An 18,003-nucleotide genomic window follows, 5' to 3' on the forward strand; every position below is an offset into this window, starting at 1 on the left:
TAGCAGTCCTTTAATGCATGTCATTAAAGTACACCTACTCATTAAAGTACAGGTGTTCAGCCAATGACAACTCAGCTTACAGGTTTTCAGCCAATGACAAGTTAGCTTTGTACCGTTATAAAACCGCAAGTATCGATTATTCTCGGATATGCAATCCAAAGAGAATTAGCGAAAAGTCACGGAGGCTGGAAATCCAATACTGTCGCAGAATGTTATTTTCTGTTACTATAATAATTAGCGTTAATTGTAAATAATATTCAAGTAAATTCAATTAGTCATCTCGTTTTTCAATGTCGAATTCAATAATCAAGGTTATATCAAGTTTAACGGGATTACATCAAGGTCAATGACATTATTGTTCCTCGGAAAAAATCAATACTTTCGCGTCTGCGCACATCTCATAATTCACGACCTAGAACAAGGTCACTTCCGATCTTGTCAGATGCAAATAAAATGTATACATCTGAATACCGGTAATTTCAAGTTAGAAATATGGTCGAGCATAAAAAGTCGTATGAAACTCGCCTATAATGGTAATTCAGAAGCTCGCTTGCGCTCGTTTCATAAACATCCATAGTCGCTTCTTAATTACCGTCATTATAGGCTCGTTGCATAATGTACTATTATATGGGCTGTAAGTTTTACGGGCTTAAAATATCTCTCGAATTATAATAGGACAGCTGGTTATTTAACCGATCTTTCATTCTGTACTGTAATATAGGTGTATCAAGAAGAGTTGTGTTTGTTCCATTAGGGAGGTAATGGTCATACGTTGATTTAGAAGAAATACTTGTATAGATTTGAATTCAAGTGCCTAGATGTGAACACGTGATTGAGTATAGGCCAAAAATATCGTAACTGTATAAATATATTCGGAAGGCTTTTTTATTTTTACCAAGTTCTTGTCACCACTGCGGCATTTTTTGATTTCGAAATATTTATCGTCTTGGTATTGGACGACCGTCGAGTCACCAGTGCGCCCGCCTGGGGTATAGCACAACGAGTGATGTATTTGTAAGCAAAATGTGCCCTGGTTCTGAAATTTCGGTAGTATCGGTAGTTGTTGTTTATGTCGTCACCACCACCAATTTTTTAATTTTTTTTAGAGCAGGTTTACTTTACATTTTTATTATTATAGACAAAATTGAATGTATTTTTTGGTATTTATTGTTATTTTTGCGATATTTACGAGAATATTTATTATTTTATTTGATATTGATTGTCTTAATATTTATTAACTTCAGACTACCATTTACGCAGGAACACTTACGTAATGTGAGACGAAAATACATGGAATCAAATCCAGGTTGTTGGGTCTGCGGAGTACATTTCACTGTGAAAATGTTTAAATGTGAATAAAATACAACTTTTGGCAAAAGAAAAAAAAATAGAAACAAAAAAATTTGTACTGGTGCCAACTCTCCTCGAAAAATATACCTTGACGATACTTGGGCCAGCCACGTCTGAAATACATCCCTAAGTACAACTAATGATGTCCTATCAGTGTGTTAATGTTAAGAAATGCTTACTTACTTACTTACTGTACTGGCTTTTAAGGAACCCGGAGGTTCATTGCCGCCCTCACATAAGCCCGCCATTGGTCCCTATCCTGAGCAAGATTAATTCAGTCTCTACCATCATATTCCACCTTCCTCAAATCCACTTTAATATTATCTTCCCATCTACGTCTCGGCCTCCCCAAAAGTCTTTTTCGCGCTGGCCTCCCAACTAACCCTCTATATGCATTTCTGGATTCGCCCATACGTGCTACATGCCCTGCCCATCTCAAGCGTCTGGATTTAATGTTCCTAATTATGTCAGGTGAAGAATACAATGCGTGCAGCTCTGCGTTGTGTAACTTTCTCCATTCTCCTGTAACTTCATCCCTCTCAGCCCCAAATATTTTCCTAAGAACTTTATTCTCAAACACCCTTAATCTCTGTTCCTCTCTCAAAATGAGAGTCCAAGCTCACAACCATATAGAACAACCGGTAATATAACTGTTTTATAAATTCTAACTTTAAGATTTTTTGACAGCAGAGTAGATGACAAAAGCTTCTCAACGGAATAATAACACGCATTTCCCATATTTATTCTGTGTTTAATTTCCTTCTGAGTATCATTTATATTTGTTACTGTTGCTCCAATATATTTGAATTTTTCCACCTCTTCGAAGGGCAAATCTCCAATTTTTATATTTCCATTTCGTACAATATTCTGGTCACGAGACATAATCATATACTTAGTCTTTTCGGGATTTACTTCCTACTCTATCGCTTTACTTGCTTCAAGTAGAATTTCCGTGTTTTCCCCAATCGTTTGTGGATTTTCTCCTAACATATTCACGTCATTCGCATAGACGAGAAGCTGATGTAACCCGTTCAATTCCAAACCCTCTGTGTTATCCTTAACTTTCCTAATGGCATATTCTAGAGCAAAATTAAAAAGGAGAGGTGACAATGCATCTCCCTGCTTCAGCCCGCAGTGAATTGGAAAAGCTACCCTGTAAAATTTAAGATTAGTGAATTGGCATGTTTTTTGCGTGGATCCTTCAAATATAAAAGTAACGGATAGAGACTGGACAGTCATAGCCTTCCGAAAGCAGTACTGGAAGTATCAGCCTAAAATTAGTTTAGGAAGGTGAAGAATGTTGGACCGGAGTAGGCCGCGTGGTCTAAGTCAAGGTGGCGGCGGTGTTATACCGATACCCGATCGTAACTAGAATTTAATAATGTGAGGAACTCTAATGTAGCCCCATGGAGAGAGTTGAGTGGGACGACGGGTAACTCACCTTCTATAATACGAAATTAGCGATCTTGCTTGATTGTCTTCCAAGAACATCACGCCTCAGCTTACGTTTGTCTTGAAGTTTCCATAGAAACAGCCGGCATTGTGAGATATTTATTATTACGATTGATTGATATGGAAACATTTGTCATTCTTTACACACACCACACACACAAATCCCGTGTAGTTTGACTTACTTTTAGTTAGTTACAGTTCGAAGTGACAGTTGTGATAAAGTGAAAAATATCTAGTTCTTATATCAGCATTGCTTTGTTAGAAACTTAGCACTGTTTTGTCTTTGTAAATTGACTTTAAATGTCATCACATTTAACAAATTATAGACCTTAATTTCGGAGGATTTTCTCCGTGAATTTGTTGTGTCGTGCAGAATAAACTGACAAATATGACTGATAGCTTAATTATGGAATATTCATTCCTGACAAACAATTGATTTGTATAAATTCATGAATCAGTTTAATTCATAATTTTATTATTGCTTATGTTGTGCCAAGTAATAAAATAAAAAATAATTAATTTAATTTTTTTATACCATTTAGTACGAGAAAAATTCGTACCGGCACCGGGAATCGAACCTAGGACCTCTCAGCTGTGCGCGCTGAGTGCTCTCTAACCAACTGAGCTATGCCGGGATCCGATTCACGACGCCGGCCGAACTCCTCTCGTAGTATCGTGTTACGGCCCGGTGCCGGTACGAATTTTTCTCGTACTTAATGGTATAAAAAAACAAACTGACTAGTCATACTAGTCGAGCAAAATATAATGAGGTGGGCGAGACCTCATTCATATTTGATACATATATGATGTTAACAGTTTAAAGAAACTGTTGTTGAATATGGCCATAAAGTCATGTAATATGCGCTCCTGTACATATATGACGTGTATCGTCTCAAGTGCAGGTAGTAGGGCCGTAACACGATACTACGAGAGGAGTTCGGCCGGCGTCGTGAATCGGGTCCCGGCATAGCTCAGTTGGTTAGAGAGCACTCAGCGCGCACAGCTGAGAGGTCCTGGGTTCGATTCCCGGTTCCGGTACGAATTTTTCTCCTTCTTAATGGTATAAAAAAACAAACTGACTAGTCTTACTAGTCGAGTAAAATATAATGAGGTGGGCGAGACCTCATTCATATTTGATACACAATTAATTTTATGTTAAATAAAGGAGTAATATGTGATAGAATATTGTGAAATGTTTAATTTTATTGGATGAAAAGTGAAGTATGAACCTGACTATGAAATATATTTTTCATGTAACAATATCCCCATATAGGCCTATTTATTTAAAATTTAGAAGTACAAGACAATTTTATTAGAATGTACTGTAGGCTACAAGTACAGTATTTGTTACCGAAAATTAGGCGGAAATAGCGTCAAAACATGTATAGAACCTGAAGATTAACTTTATCTTAACTGAATACGTTCAGATAACTGTTGTGTGTGAAATTTTATGATTTCGATGGTTACTGTAAACCAGTGGACAGCGAAGATTACGTCATATAAAGTACTGCCCACATAAACAGCAAAGGGGAAGATTGGCGGGAGAGTATACCCAAACTGCGTAACATTGAATGAACAAGTGATTAGTAATGGGACGGAGATCATGTCTTACCCCTTCGCCCTTCTGGCCCTAATGTGGGATTGAAACGCGAGTCAAGTAATGCCGACCACTGTTGTAGAGCTATATTTAAATGTGAGCACTTTACGAATTGTAACTCATTTGTCTATCTCTTTAAACCTAATGATTAAGAAAAATAATTCGTTCATTCAAAGTGTTCTGCACATGGGCAGGTCTGTCTTTCACTGCAAACCCAGCATTCTCCAGTCTTTCCTATTTTCTACCATCCTCTTTGTCTCCTCATTTGATCTATACAGTATGTCATTTACCAAAAGTATTTTCTTCTGCCCCGAACTCTTCTCCCGTTCACCATTCCTTCCAGTGCATCCTTCAGAAGGCAGTTTCTTCTCAACCAATTCCTTTTCCTCTTTCTGCTCAGTTTCAGCATCATTCGTTCTTCATCCACTCTTTCCAACACAGCATGGTTTCTTATTGTGATTGTACATATGACATGCTCTATCCTTCTCCAAACTCACATTTCAATTGCTTCTAGTCGCTTCTCTTCAGTTCGTCGTAATGTCCAAGTTTTTGTTCTATACAATGCTACAATCCACACAAAGCACTCCTCATTCTTATTTCTTTCTCCAGAGATCCGCAGAAGGTCTCTTTTTTCTATGATAAACTTCATTTGCCATTGCTGTAGGCCTACGTGCCACTGTCATCTAATAAGTCAACTTAAATTAGCCAGTCACAAATATCGCATTTAACCACGAGAACTATCAATCTTAGAATTAAATGATTCCGATGCTTTAAGAACGATCGAGATAAAATCTGATGGATGTATTTTTATTTTTAAGAGGAACTTGGTTAAGAGCGATACCATCGATGAGCTCATCAATTCCTTAAAAAAAGCTTCGGCGACTCACGTACTCACTCCTCCTGAACAGCTGAGTTCCGTCGCTTGCACTGCAATAGGGTTTCCAGATTTTCTAATGAGAGAAAATAACGATATGTGAATAATTTCGAGGGAAAAATTGTTCCGGAGCCGGGTATCGAACCCGGGACCTTTGGTTTAACGTACCAACGCTCTACCACTGAGCTACCCGGGAACTCTAACCGACACCGATCCAATTCTTCCCTCTATATCCACAGACCTCAAAGTGGGCTGACATCCGTCAAGCAACCAACTTCGAGTGCACACTAACTCCGTGTGACTTAAATTGTGGTTTTCTGTTAACGAACAGTGACGTGTATTATGCAAATCAAGATTTCAGGTATAACTCCCTGTAAAGTTGATTTGAATAATTTCGAGGGAAAAATTGTTCCGGAGCCGGGTATCGAACCCGGGACCTTTGGTTTAACGTACCAACGCTCTACCACTGAGCTACCCGAGAACTCTAACCGACACCGATCCAATTCTTCCCTCTATATCCACAGACCTCAAAGTGGACTGACATCCGTCAAGCAACCAACTTCGAGTGCACACTAACTCCGTGTGACTTAAATTGTGGTTTTCTGTTAACGAACAGTGACGTGTATTATGCAAATCAAGATTTCAGGTATAACTCCCTGTAAAGTTGATTTGAATAATTTCGAGGGAAAAATTGTTCCGGAGCCGGGTATCGAACCCGGGACCTTTGGTTTAACGTACCAACGCTCTACCACTGAGCTACCCGGGAACTCTAACCGACACCGATCCAATTCTTCCCTCTATATCCACAGACCTCAAAGTGGACTGACATCCGTCAAGCAACCAACTTCGAGTGCACACTAACTCCGTGTGACTTAAATTGTGGTTTTCTGTTAACGAACAGTGACGTGTATTATGCAAATCAAGATTTCAGGTATAACTCCCTGTAAAGTTGATTTGAATAATTTCGAGGGAAAAATTGTTCCGGAGCCGGGTATCGAACCCGGGACCTTTGGTTTAACGTACCAACGCTCTACCACTGAGCTACCCGGGAACTCTAACCGACACCGATCCAATTCTTCCCTCTATATCCACAGTGGTAGAGCGTTGGTACGTTAAACCAAAGGTCCCGGGTTCGATACCCGGCTCCGGAACAATTTTTCCCTCGAAATTATTCAAATCAACTTTACAGGGAGTTATACCTGAAATCTTGATTTGCATAACGATATGTGTTAATATTTTCATTTAATTTGTAAAAAAAATTCAGGAAATACTAAATACACTTATAAAGTAATGATCAGGTAATAAAAATTCTTCTTCTTTCTTGTTTAAAACTGAAGAATCCCTACCATTAGAAGTTTATTTTTTATTTTACTGGGTTATTTTACGACGCTGTATCAGCATCTCAGGTTACTTAGCGTCTGAATGAAATGAAGGTGATAATGTCGCTGAAATGAGTCCGGGGTCTAGCACCGAAAGTTACCCAGCATTTGCTCGTATTGGGTTGAGGGGAAACCATGGAAAAAACCTCAACCAGGTAACTTTCCCGAACCGGGATTCGAACCCGGGCCACCTTGTTTTGCAGCCAGACGTGCTGACCGTTACTCCACAGGTGTTGACCCATTAGAAGCGCGACAGAGAACCAATAATTTCCTGTGGACCTCAACACGCACTCCTTCATGGCCAGGAGGAGGAAGAGGATGAGGACAGTGCTTATGATGATAAGTGATAACGATTAGAGTGACATCTAGATATAATGAAAAAGGATAGAAATGTTTTTTATTACTTCATATTTAAAATGTCATAGAAATTAATGTAATTATGTATGTAAGCTAAGAAATTCAAAACATTGATATTTAGTGCAAGCAATTTAACAATTTGCGGTACCAGTGCATTAGCAACAATTCGAGCAAAATACATTCCATATTAAAATTATTTTTTTCCCGCCAGATTTGAGTTCTGGCCCATAGTGCATCGGCTTGAGTTTGATCTCTCCAGAATTGAGGTCCACGAGCCGCCACTCTACTTTTTGGAACAGTATTCTACACTGTGGAAAATATTGCAACTGACACTTATTATCACATGATTTCTATTTCTTACACTCTTGTCTAATGTATTTTATATATCTGAATTTTTTCAAGAAATGTTACGTTTTCAACTTGATCAATGTTTATATACAGAGTGGAAGAGATATAACTGTGCAGATTGAAGGGATAGTAGAATATAATATAATAAAGAAAAATCTATTATGCGTTTTGTAATTAAGTGCGTGGTTAATTAGAAAATTGAGTTGAAATTCTGCGCAGTTTGGTCATAGAGCATCGGCGGCTCACGTACGAAAGCACACACGGACTCGTTCCGTCCCTTACACTGCAGTAGGGTTTCCAGACTTCCTAATGACAGAAAATAACGATATGTGTTTAATATTGCCATTTAATTCGCAAGAAAACCGTACATTTTATTGAAAAACTGCAAAGGAATAAATCATTCCTTATCAGTTTTTCTAATGATAAGAGTAAACATCAGAATCGCACGGATAGTCCGTTTCGAATGAAACAGTGTTAACATTGAGCGGAAAATTACATTTTACTGAGAAAATTATAATTTGGGATCAATTAGAATTATTTTCTTTTGTATTCTATCCTAGGAATAAGCTGCTAAAACCTGCACAGTTACATTAATTCCACTCTGTATAATTATATTCAAAAACTCGTCCCTCCGTTTAGATTTGTTTCATGCTGCCATTGGTGAGAGCGGATCTGCTTTCAAGGCTAACATGATCCCAGAGGTAAACCCTCTGGCCCTGGCAAAGCGACAAGCTGAATTAGTGGATTGTCCAGTGGACAACTCATCTGCTGTTATCAACTGTCTGCGGAATGTGGATGTCACCGTGCTCATTAATAAACAGGTAGGCTACATCACAATTTATTTTTAAAGTAGGTTCGTTGGCTATTTATATAACTTTCAATTTTGATTATACGTATGTTATTAGAAAACAATCCACTGTTAACAATGATAGTTTTTTCTTCTCGTTATATCAAATCAATAACAACTTTTCAGTGTTCTCAAACCTGGTACTGTTAAAACTGCAGTCGGCATCTTTTCCTGGGATATCTTTTCCATCTTCATGAACAAGTCACATTCGACGTTCAGAGGGCATTCTGTTATTATTATTATTATTATTATTATTATTATTATTATTATTATTATTATTGTTATTATTATTATTGTTATTATTATTATTATTATTATTATTATTATTATCCTCATCATCATGAACCAGATTAACAGGACCTATGAGGAGGGCGAGATGTAGATGGAAGAATAATAATAAAATTGATTTGAGGGCGGTGGGTTATGATGCTAGGGACTAGATTAATCTGGCTCTTGCTTGGCTCTGCTATAGAATAGTTATTAATATGTTAATATTGAATTGTGAAAATTAAGATTAGAATACCTTGATAAATTTATATTTCTACCAGGTGTTTCAGACCACTCATATCAGCTTTTTTCTCGAAAACTATGTGACACTGGTTCTACATAAAAAAAATTTGATAACCGAAACCTATTAAAAATCGATTGGTGGTAGTACCATTTCCCTTAACAAACCGGAAGTAGGGGTACCTGTTGTCAACTTCGAAATTCTAAATGAGAACATGGGTCATTGAAGGTACCATTGGAAACTACTTTTAAAAAGAAACAACTTTTACTGAAACTTTTATTGTTTACTCACAAAGCAACAAAAATGGTATCTTCTAAGAAATGCTGTACGTTGTTGATGTACGTACAATCTTAATAGTAACTGTTCAAAATGTACGCCACCCTGTGCTAAACAATATTCTGATCACCTCCTAACATCCGTCATTGCACTTCAGCACAGCTGAGAGACCCCACAGGCTTATCTAATTCTTTGTTTCATATCTTCTCTAGTTGTTAGACGCACCTGGTAGAACATGTCTTTAATTCACTCCCATAAGTAGAAGTCACTTGGAGCGAAATCAGGAGATCGGGCTGGCCAAGCTAATGGTCTTCATCGTCCAATCCACCGTAGGGAAAATAACTGGTTAATAACTCGTCGAGCCCTACGTGAAAAGTGAACCACTCAGCCGTCTTGTTGAAGCCGCATCATTAATCGAAACGCAAGGGGAACATCAGGAAGCAACTGCTGCATAATGTTTCGGAGGAAGCGTGCGTTCTACCATTCAATTTGTCCCCAAAAACGTATGGTCCTATGACTCGGTGTCCGAGGAGGCCACACCATGTATTGAGGCTCCACACGTGCTGGTAATCCACTTCAAGTAGCCAGTGTGAATTAACCGGAGACCAGTAATGGGCATTGTAGAGATTCACCTGACCGTTACTTTTGAAAGTCGCCTCATCAGTTCACAAAATTCTGAGCTCAAAATCACAGTCCGTATTTAGAAACGAGTTGCAGAAATCAACACGAGCCTGGAAGTCATGTTCCCCCAAGTTCCTGATGGAGATTAATGTGGTATGAATGAAACTGGTTGCCTTTCAGAATTCTAAACACTGTATTATGGTGCAATCCTGAGTCCAATGACAAGCCTTCTTGTGGGGGAGAATTAAAGACATGGTCTATCAGGTGCGTCCAACAATTAGAGAAGACATGAAACAAAGAATTAGAGAAGCCTGTAGGTCTCTCAGCTGTGCTGAAATGCAATCATTGATATTAGAAGGTGATCTGAACATTGTTTAAGCACAGGGCAGCGTACATTTTGAACACTTATTAAGAAGAGTATACATACATAAACAACATATAGCATTTCTCAGATATACCATTTTTGTTGCTTTGTGAGTAAACAATAAAAGTTAGAAAAAAAAGTTTCAGTAAAAGTTGTTTCTTTTTAAAAGTAGTTTACAATGGTACATTCAATGACCCATGTTCTCATTTGAAATTTCGAAGTTGACCACAAGTACCACCACTTCCGGTTTCTTACGGGAAATGGTACTACTACCAATAGATTCTTTATATAGTTTATGGTTATCAAAATTTTTTTATGAACAACCAGTATCATATAGTTTTCGAGAAAAAAAGGCTAATGAGGTCTGAAACATTCGGCATAAATATTTTAAGAAATTTTTACTACATTAACTTATAAATAATTGTTCGTTGATTTAAAAAAATAATATATTGCCTGCTAGAGAGTATTGTTTCCTTTTAATCACTTATCTATCAATATCCTGAGTCTGTCTGTATTTCCTTTCCATATTTTAACTTTGTCTATACTAATAATAAATCTGTAGCCAAAATTCTTCTGGTAATTTTCGTTTTCCAAAAATAATTGGTGTTAACATGTATAATTTACCATCCTGAAACCGAAAATAGCTTTTTTGAAATTTTTGTTTGTATGTATGTCTGTCTGTCTGTCTGTCTGTATGTTTGTTACCTTTTCACGCGATAATGGCTGAACGGATTTCGATAGAAATTGGAATATAAATTAAGTTCGTTTTAACTTAGATTTTAGGCTATATGGAATTCAAAATACGTTATTTGAAAGGGGGGTTATAAGGGGACCTGAATTGAATAAATCGAAATATCTCGCTTATTATTGACTTTGTGAAAAATGTTGAATAACAAATGTTTCTTTAAAAATGATTGCCGATAAGTTTTATTCTTTGCAAAATTTTGATAGGACTGATATTTAATGAGATAAATGAGATTTAAAATTAAAATAACTGCCATCTAAGGCGGTGTATTGAAATAAAAACCAAATTACTTCGTCTATAAGGGGCCTTGGACAACAACAATCGAAATCTATGAAACATAGCCTACAGAGAATGTTTCTGTGTTTGTATGAAGTAATATCGGAAGCTAAATTAACCGATTTGTATAATTAATTATTATTTCACCATTGGAAAGTGCAGTTTCTCTAGATGGACATAATGCTATAATGTTATTACAGTAACTTCTAAGTGAATCGAGAACAGGTAAGATTAAAATAGCTTCTTATGCACAGAAAACTTGTTAGGCTATTCTGAATATTCGTTTCCTGTATATCTTAAAATAATGTTTATGTACACATTAAATCTAAATGATGTAAATCTTCATTAAACTATGGTTGCATGTAATAAAAATTAAGAAACATGTTAAAAGAAATTGTCATTGCACCAAATGTGTGCTCTCTGGACCAAATGATCGCAATTTAATTATTTAAATACAATTTAAATTAAGTGACATATTAAACGATTTATCCTTCTATCAAGCACGAATGTTCCCTGGATCAAACGTCCTATTATAATTATGTAATTACTTTATATTTATTTCTAACGGGTGCAGCGGAGTGCACGGGTACGGCTAGTTTGTAAATATATTTATGATATGAAGACTCGATACAGTGTTTTGTTTATTTCCGTAGCATATTTTTGTAAGTGACAATCCTATTCCTTTCGTAATAGACAGTATTTGTCAACATTTAAAATCACAGTGATATATCACTTAATGAACACCCTGGAACTTACTTTTTGCCGCAAGAGCTCTGTGAATTCTTTTTCTCAGCTTTTAAGTCGAATAGCACAGTGGTTCCCAAACTTTTGAGTGTCACGGATCCTTTGTTGCACATACTTCATTTTGGCGGACTCTCAAAATGTTTCGCATAATTTAGGCTGGTAATCATACATTATTCATTACATTTTTGTTCAACGTAGTGAATTAAATTCCCTTAATAAATTGGCGGCGATATTAGATTTCAGTTTTCGCATCTGGATATAATATACCTCAATATTAAGTTCGCCTCTACCACTATATCTGTTCTTTAAGAATACCAGAACATAAAATGTAGTCTAACAAAAGCATGTTCATGCAAATTGTATTAAGTCTTACACTGCATTCGGGAAACATTGGGATATATAAGTGATGCTTGCAACCGAGACTGCAAGAGAAAGATAGTAGCAAACACGATTTTTAAGCTCGAATCGAAATATAATTACATACATACATACATACATACATACATACATAAGTGTTCTGCCCCACACTGCAAACCCAGCATCCTCAAATCTTTTCTATTTTCTACCTTCCTCTTAATCTCCGCATATGATCCATATATCTTAATGTCGTCTATCATATATCTTCTGCCGCCCCTAACTCTTCTCCCGTTCGCCATTCCTTCCAGTGCATCTTTCAGTACGCAGTTTCTTCTCAGCCAATGACCCAACCAATTCCTTTTTCTCTTCATGATCAATTTCAGCATCACTCTTTCCAATACAGCTTCATTTCTTATTCTATCTGTCCATTTCACACGCTCCATTTTTTCCATATCCACAATGCAAATGCTTCTAGTCGCTTCTCTTCACTTGGTCATAATGTCCACGTTTCTGCCCCAAAGATACGCAGAAGATGCCTCTTATTCTATTAAATGTTTCCTTGGCCATTGATATCCTCCTACTGACTTCCTGGCAACAGCTCATGTTACTGCTTATAGTACATCCCAAGTATTTGAAGCTGTTCACTTGCTCTACTGCCTCATTTAATATTTGCAAGTTTATCTTCCTCATTTTTCTTCCGACAACCATGGTCTTCGTCTTGTTTGCATTTATCATGTTTGCAATTCTTCTTGAGAAAGATAAATGCTTTAGTTTCCCGTTGCTTTCCGCACACCACCCTCTCTTTCGCATCTTTAAAAATCCCAGGGCCTCAGCGTGGAGGTGAGGAGAGTGGATTTGACTAATTAGGTCCTCAAGACTTCACCGAAATTCACCGCAAGAATTAAAAATAAGTTCTATCAGGGTCTTTGGTTCGATCATGGACTGGTAAATCCGAAAATAATTTATTCTGTCTCTTTTCTTTTTTTTGGCGGGAAAACTGTTATTTGTCACCAACAAGAGGTTTTTCATACAATTATTTTTCAATAATAAACCTTGATTTTAATGGCAATCTATGGTGATGTTGTCTTTGATATAAATGAATATATCGAATGACAGTTCATCATGAGTTGTTAGAATGGAAAATTAATCGAATCTTCGACAGATAACTCTGAGAGATCACAAGTTTATTTTTTTTATCTGTGCTTCAATCTTATTCTGAACTATGAACGCTGTTAAATTTGGACCATAAAGATTAGAACTTAACAAACTAAAAATACCGGATAGGAACGGAAGACTTACAAGCCACGAGAAATCCCTCAGGCGAACTCATTCCTGTTAAATTCTGTCTCTCAGAAGTGTGATAAAAATCAGAGAACGTATAAAGTTAATCTGAGTTGAAAGACCTTTTGAGAACACACCTTTCTTCCGCGGATCATTTTGAAATCACTCACGGACCCCCAGGGGTTAGGGGCCCGCGGACCACAGTTTGGGAAATCCTGTATTATATAGCATATTCTTAGTTAAATATCATTGGTTTAGCCAGCCCTGGGCACAATGGGGAAGTGAACGGTACTCAGAAAACCCCTCCCATGTTCATTTTGCTTACACTCCCCTATAAAGAAACACACAGTAGCCACTGTGAAACAGTAATGGATTTCAGGCGACCAGCGGGAGCCGAAAGTTCATAAACGCCTTATAGAATCCGTCACCGAGCAATACTTACTTCCTGTGTATTCGATTCAGTCGGGGAAGATGGAGTGAGAAGTTAAGCGAAATCTGCAGTGTCTTAAATGAGTTGATAGTGCCCAGGCCTAGTTTAGGCCATGTGTTTTAGAAGATACGGATGTCATTGTGATACAAAAACAAAAATTCCGGAAATGCTATGCTTTTCTTCACACACACACACACACACACACACACACACACACACACACACACACATACACACACACGCACACACATACACACATACACACACGCACACACACATATAAGCCTGTGCTAAAATTAGACAATTTTCTTTTGTTCTTCTTATATTATCCCCGAGACTGCTCAGCGCGCTGTAGGAGTTGGTAATGAGTGGATGCTGGACTCGACGTGTCATAAAATCCGCTCTCTAAGACCTTCTCAACCTCATGTAATATTACATGTACAGACCCAGAAAAAAAATTTGGGCTACCTGAATTTCCCTAGTTTCAGTTATAACATATTGCGCATGCTCAGTGCTTCAAAGCGGTGGTACACACGCGATCGCTTTGGCAGCTGTTGAGGATCATTTTACCTCGATTGTTGTCGCAAGCCACAAAGCATTTTAAAAAATGCGAAGAAAAGTAGCCTATTCCTAATAGTAGATGAACATTTGTAAACCTTGCAATGAAATATAATGATGGTAAACGAAATGAAACTTGCATAATGAAAAAAAAAAAAATCTTCCGCGCCAGGATTCGAACCCTCTGGTCTGCGAGCAAGCACGATAGCACAGAGGTTTCGAAATGATGAAGTATAAATGTCATACTCGAGATTATCACATTATACTGCTCGCGTTCGTTTACTGAACAGATTTTCGTCATTAATTTCACCTTACTTTCAGATTAATCTCGTGCTTCTTGCATTAGTTGTGAAAGTATACCTTACTGTAAAACTGTTAAAATAATACTGGGTTGAAAACCGTTGTTAAATCGTGGTTATTATTATTATTATTATTATTATTATTATTATTATCGTTACCAACATCATTATTGGACGTGCATAAACATTAATAGTCGTTACGTCGATATAAGTGCTGGAGTTATGTCTATTTTACAATCGCGTACCAGAGAGTGCGGAAGCATCAACTAATAATAATTGTTGTAATCCAAAATGGCTTTTCACCTTCAGAAGCGAGCCGTAGACTGGGAAAAGGTGGTTCTACGGCTAAAAGGTGGGCTAACCGTTATCTGTATCATGGAGAGGTCGGTAGACGTTTGGTTCTGAACATCCGCGTGTTTCAACCAGGAGACAGGACGAAGCCTTGGGCAGGGCGTGTTTTGAGGATCTCTTTCTCTTCGTTCGTCAACTGAAGGCAGTCTTGTTTTCCGGTCTGTTTACGAACGGTTTTTAACCGTCTGAGAACAGATTATGATATTACACGCTACTGGGCAGAGACTAAAGAAAAAATGACTGCGGAACAAGCTGTACACAGCCTCGCCTTTGTAACCGGCCTAGATGATGGTTTCGATTGGACGAAAGTCATTTTCTTCGACGAAACTGGCTTCTCAACCGCTTACAGCGGACCTGTTAGGGTCTATGGGAGCCCCACCACAGCACAGGAGGCTAGATATGAAATCTGACGGGAAAAAATTATAATGAAGTCACAAATGCATCTGATAGGCATTATATTAACTAATATGTTATTACAATACGATGAAAGAGTAATGGAACGGAGAAAAATTCTCTCCGGCGCCGGGACTTGAACCCGGGTTTTCAGCTTTACGTGCTGATGCTTTATCCACTAAGCCACACCGGATACAACCCCGGCGCCGAACAGAATTGTCTCTGATTGAGTTCCAACTCTTGGGTTCCCTCTAGTGGCCGCCCTCTGCACTACGTATCCGGTGTGGCTTAGTGGATAAAGCATCAGCACGTAGAGCTGAAAACCCGGGTTCAAGTCCCGGCGCCGGAGAGAATTTTTCTCCGTTCCATTACTCTTTCATCGTATGATGACGTAGAATATCTGCATGGAAATATCGTATGTACTTCGGTACATGGAAATAATATATGTTATTACAAATTAATATATACATATTTGTTGCTAGATAGAGGTAAAATTAATACAGGCACGGAACTTGTTATTTCTTGAATTATGATTTCTTAAAGAAGAGCTTAGCTATAAAATTACTTTATCTACCACAATGTTTCAAAAATAAAACTGGCATGTCAAATGTTTGTGTTAATCAGTTCTAAAATCATAGTCATAATCATAATCATTATCACCACCACCATTATCACCACGATCTTCTTCATCGTCGTCACTGCTGTGTTGCTGTCATTTTATGCTTTGTCACGGCATTTGCTCGTCCCTTGCGATCTTTCCAGACTTTTTGGTTCGCTTAATAAGCTTAATTGTCGAACTGCTAAGAGCAAAGATTCTTGTTTTTTGTGTGGAAAAGGAGAAGCATTTGAGATCACAGAATCAGAACTTAATAAAAGAAAGTTCAACACATCTCTAATATTGTGTTGTCGCGATGTTTTTTCGTGCATGTCCTCTATATCTCCTAATTTGTTTGTTTCTAGCTTCTTCAGCTGCTTCAGAGAGCATTCCAATTGGTAATATTGCAAATCTAATTATTCTTCCCTCATGTATAAGCACTTTGTGCACACTGACCGGCATGAAATACCACGAGTAAAGTTTGAGATATAAATCTCTTGTTTTAAAAGTAAATACATCAAATTTCCCTACATCAACTTAAAAACCACTCGATATTGTACGCAGAATAACAGAGAAGTGTCTGATTAATAATTGTTCATGTATTCTTATTGATGCAGATTTAACTGGCTCACTGAAGAATCGCCGAGAGTATTCCCGTCATTAGAGTTTCCAACACCTCCAGGCTTTGGCTGGTAAACAATCAGTCACATTTCAGTATGAAAGCATTGTATTATCTCCTGTTTTCCTAAAGTAGCATCTTCTTTTTCTTCTCGTTTTCTCGTCTGCCACTTTTGAATGTCAAGTCGATAAGCGATATGTAAAAAACATTCAACACACCTGATCCAGGCATGCAAGGAAAAAAGTCCAAATCCATAGCGGCTGCAGTCCTCTATTCCTGTCCTACAACGAATGTTCATCGTTTTGGGGGTAGCACCATATATGTAGCACTTTTGCGCTGAATTTTCCGTGACAGAATTGCACATTTTACCGTCAACGATTGTGAATACTAGTTCTGAAAATACATGAAGTTCTGTGCCACACACTACAATTTTGGTAAGCCTTAAAGTTTGTATTTGCTCTTCCATCAATTTGACTTCTCTCTTGGTCATAGCAGCTGTTTCCTTCTCGTACAATAATAATAATAATAATAATAATAATAATAATGATTTATTTAACCTGGCAGAGTTAAGGCCATACGGCCTTCTCTAACACTCAACCAGGAGTAAAGACTGCGTTGCAAAAACACTACAAATTTACAAATTACACTACAATTTTACACACAAAACTGAATAAGATAATAATAATAATAAAAAATAAACAACAAATAAGAAGAAATCAGACATAATATATAACATACAGAAAGAAAGAAAAAAGCATAATAATATGTGAACAGCAGGTCAAAATAAATTAGGCATACAAAAAAAAGACAATTATTCATAATAATAATAATAATAATAATAATAATAATAATAATAATAATAAAGAAGAATAGTAATAATGATAATAATAATAATACTAATAGTAGTAATAAAATAGTGCAGTACAAAGTATACAGTGAATACAATATTTCTAAGTACACACAATAAGGAAAATTAAGATTATATATAGCTCAACTTATCACATTAGAGATATAACATTATCGGAAAATATGAAAACAAAAATATAAAATAAGTTGAATATCATTAGAACATAAAAAAATGTGAATACGTGGAAACATGCAATACAACACTTGTCATAATAGTAAGTTAGTTTGGCAACTCGTCATAAGATAATTTTCTAACTTGGATTTGAAAGAATTCAATGTTCGGCAGCCCTTGACTTCAGGCGGCAGAGAGTTCCAGTGACGAGAGGTAGCAACAGTGAAGGATGAGGAATACAGAGACGATGCGTGAAGTGGAATTTCTAGCGTGTTATCGCGTTGTGCTCGAGTATTAATATTATGATAGCGAGAGAGAGTATGGAATCGAGCGAATAAATAATAGGGGGATGAAGAGTGCATAA

At 37.2% G+C, this 18,003-nt stretch overlaps 1 protein-coding gene across 1 annotated transcript in view; it reads left to right on the plus strand.

Annotated features, from left to right (window-relative positions):
* The window catches only part of LOC138705176 (juvenile hormone esterase-like), an 89,148-nt gene that overhangs the window by 41,974 nt on the left and 29,171 nt on the right, over positions 1-18,003 (plus strand). Inside the window, exon 5 of the mRNA XM_069833881.1 lies at positions 7,997-8,178. Within this exon, the coding sequence (XP_069689982.1) occupies positions 7,997-8,178 (182 nt within the window). The remainder of the gene's footprint in view (positions 1-7,996; positions 8,179-18,003) is intronic.

Source organism: Periplaneta americana, chromosome 8 (assembly GCF_040183065.1).
Source record: "Periplaneta americana isolate PAMFEO1 chromosome 8, P.americana_PAMFEO1_priV1, whole genome shotgun sequence".
NCBI classification, from domain to species: Eukaryota; Metazoa; Arthropoda; class Insecta; order Blattodea; family Blattidae; genus Periplaneta; species Periplaneta americana.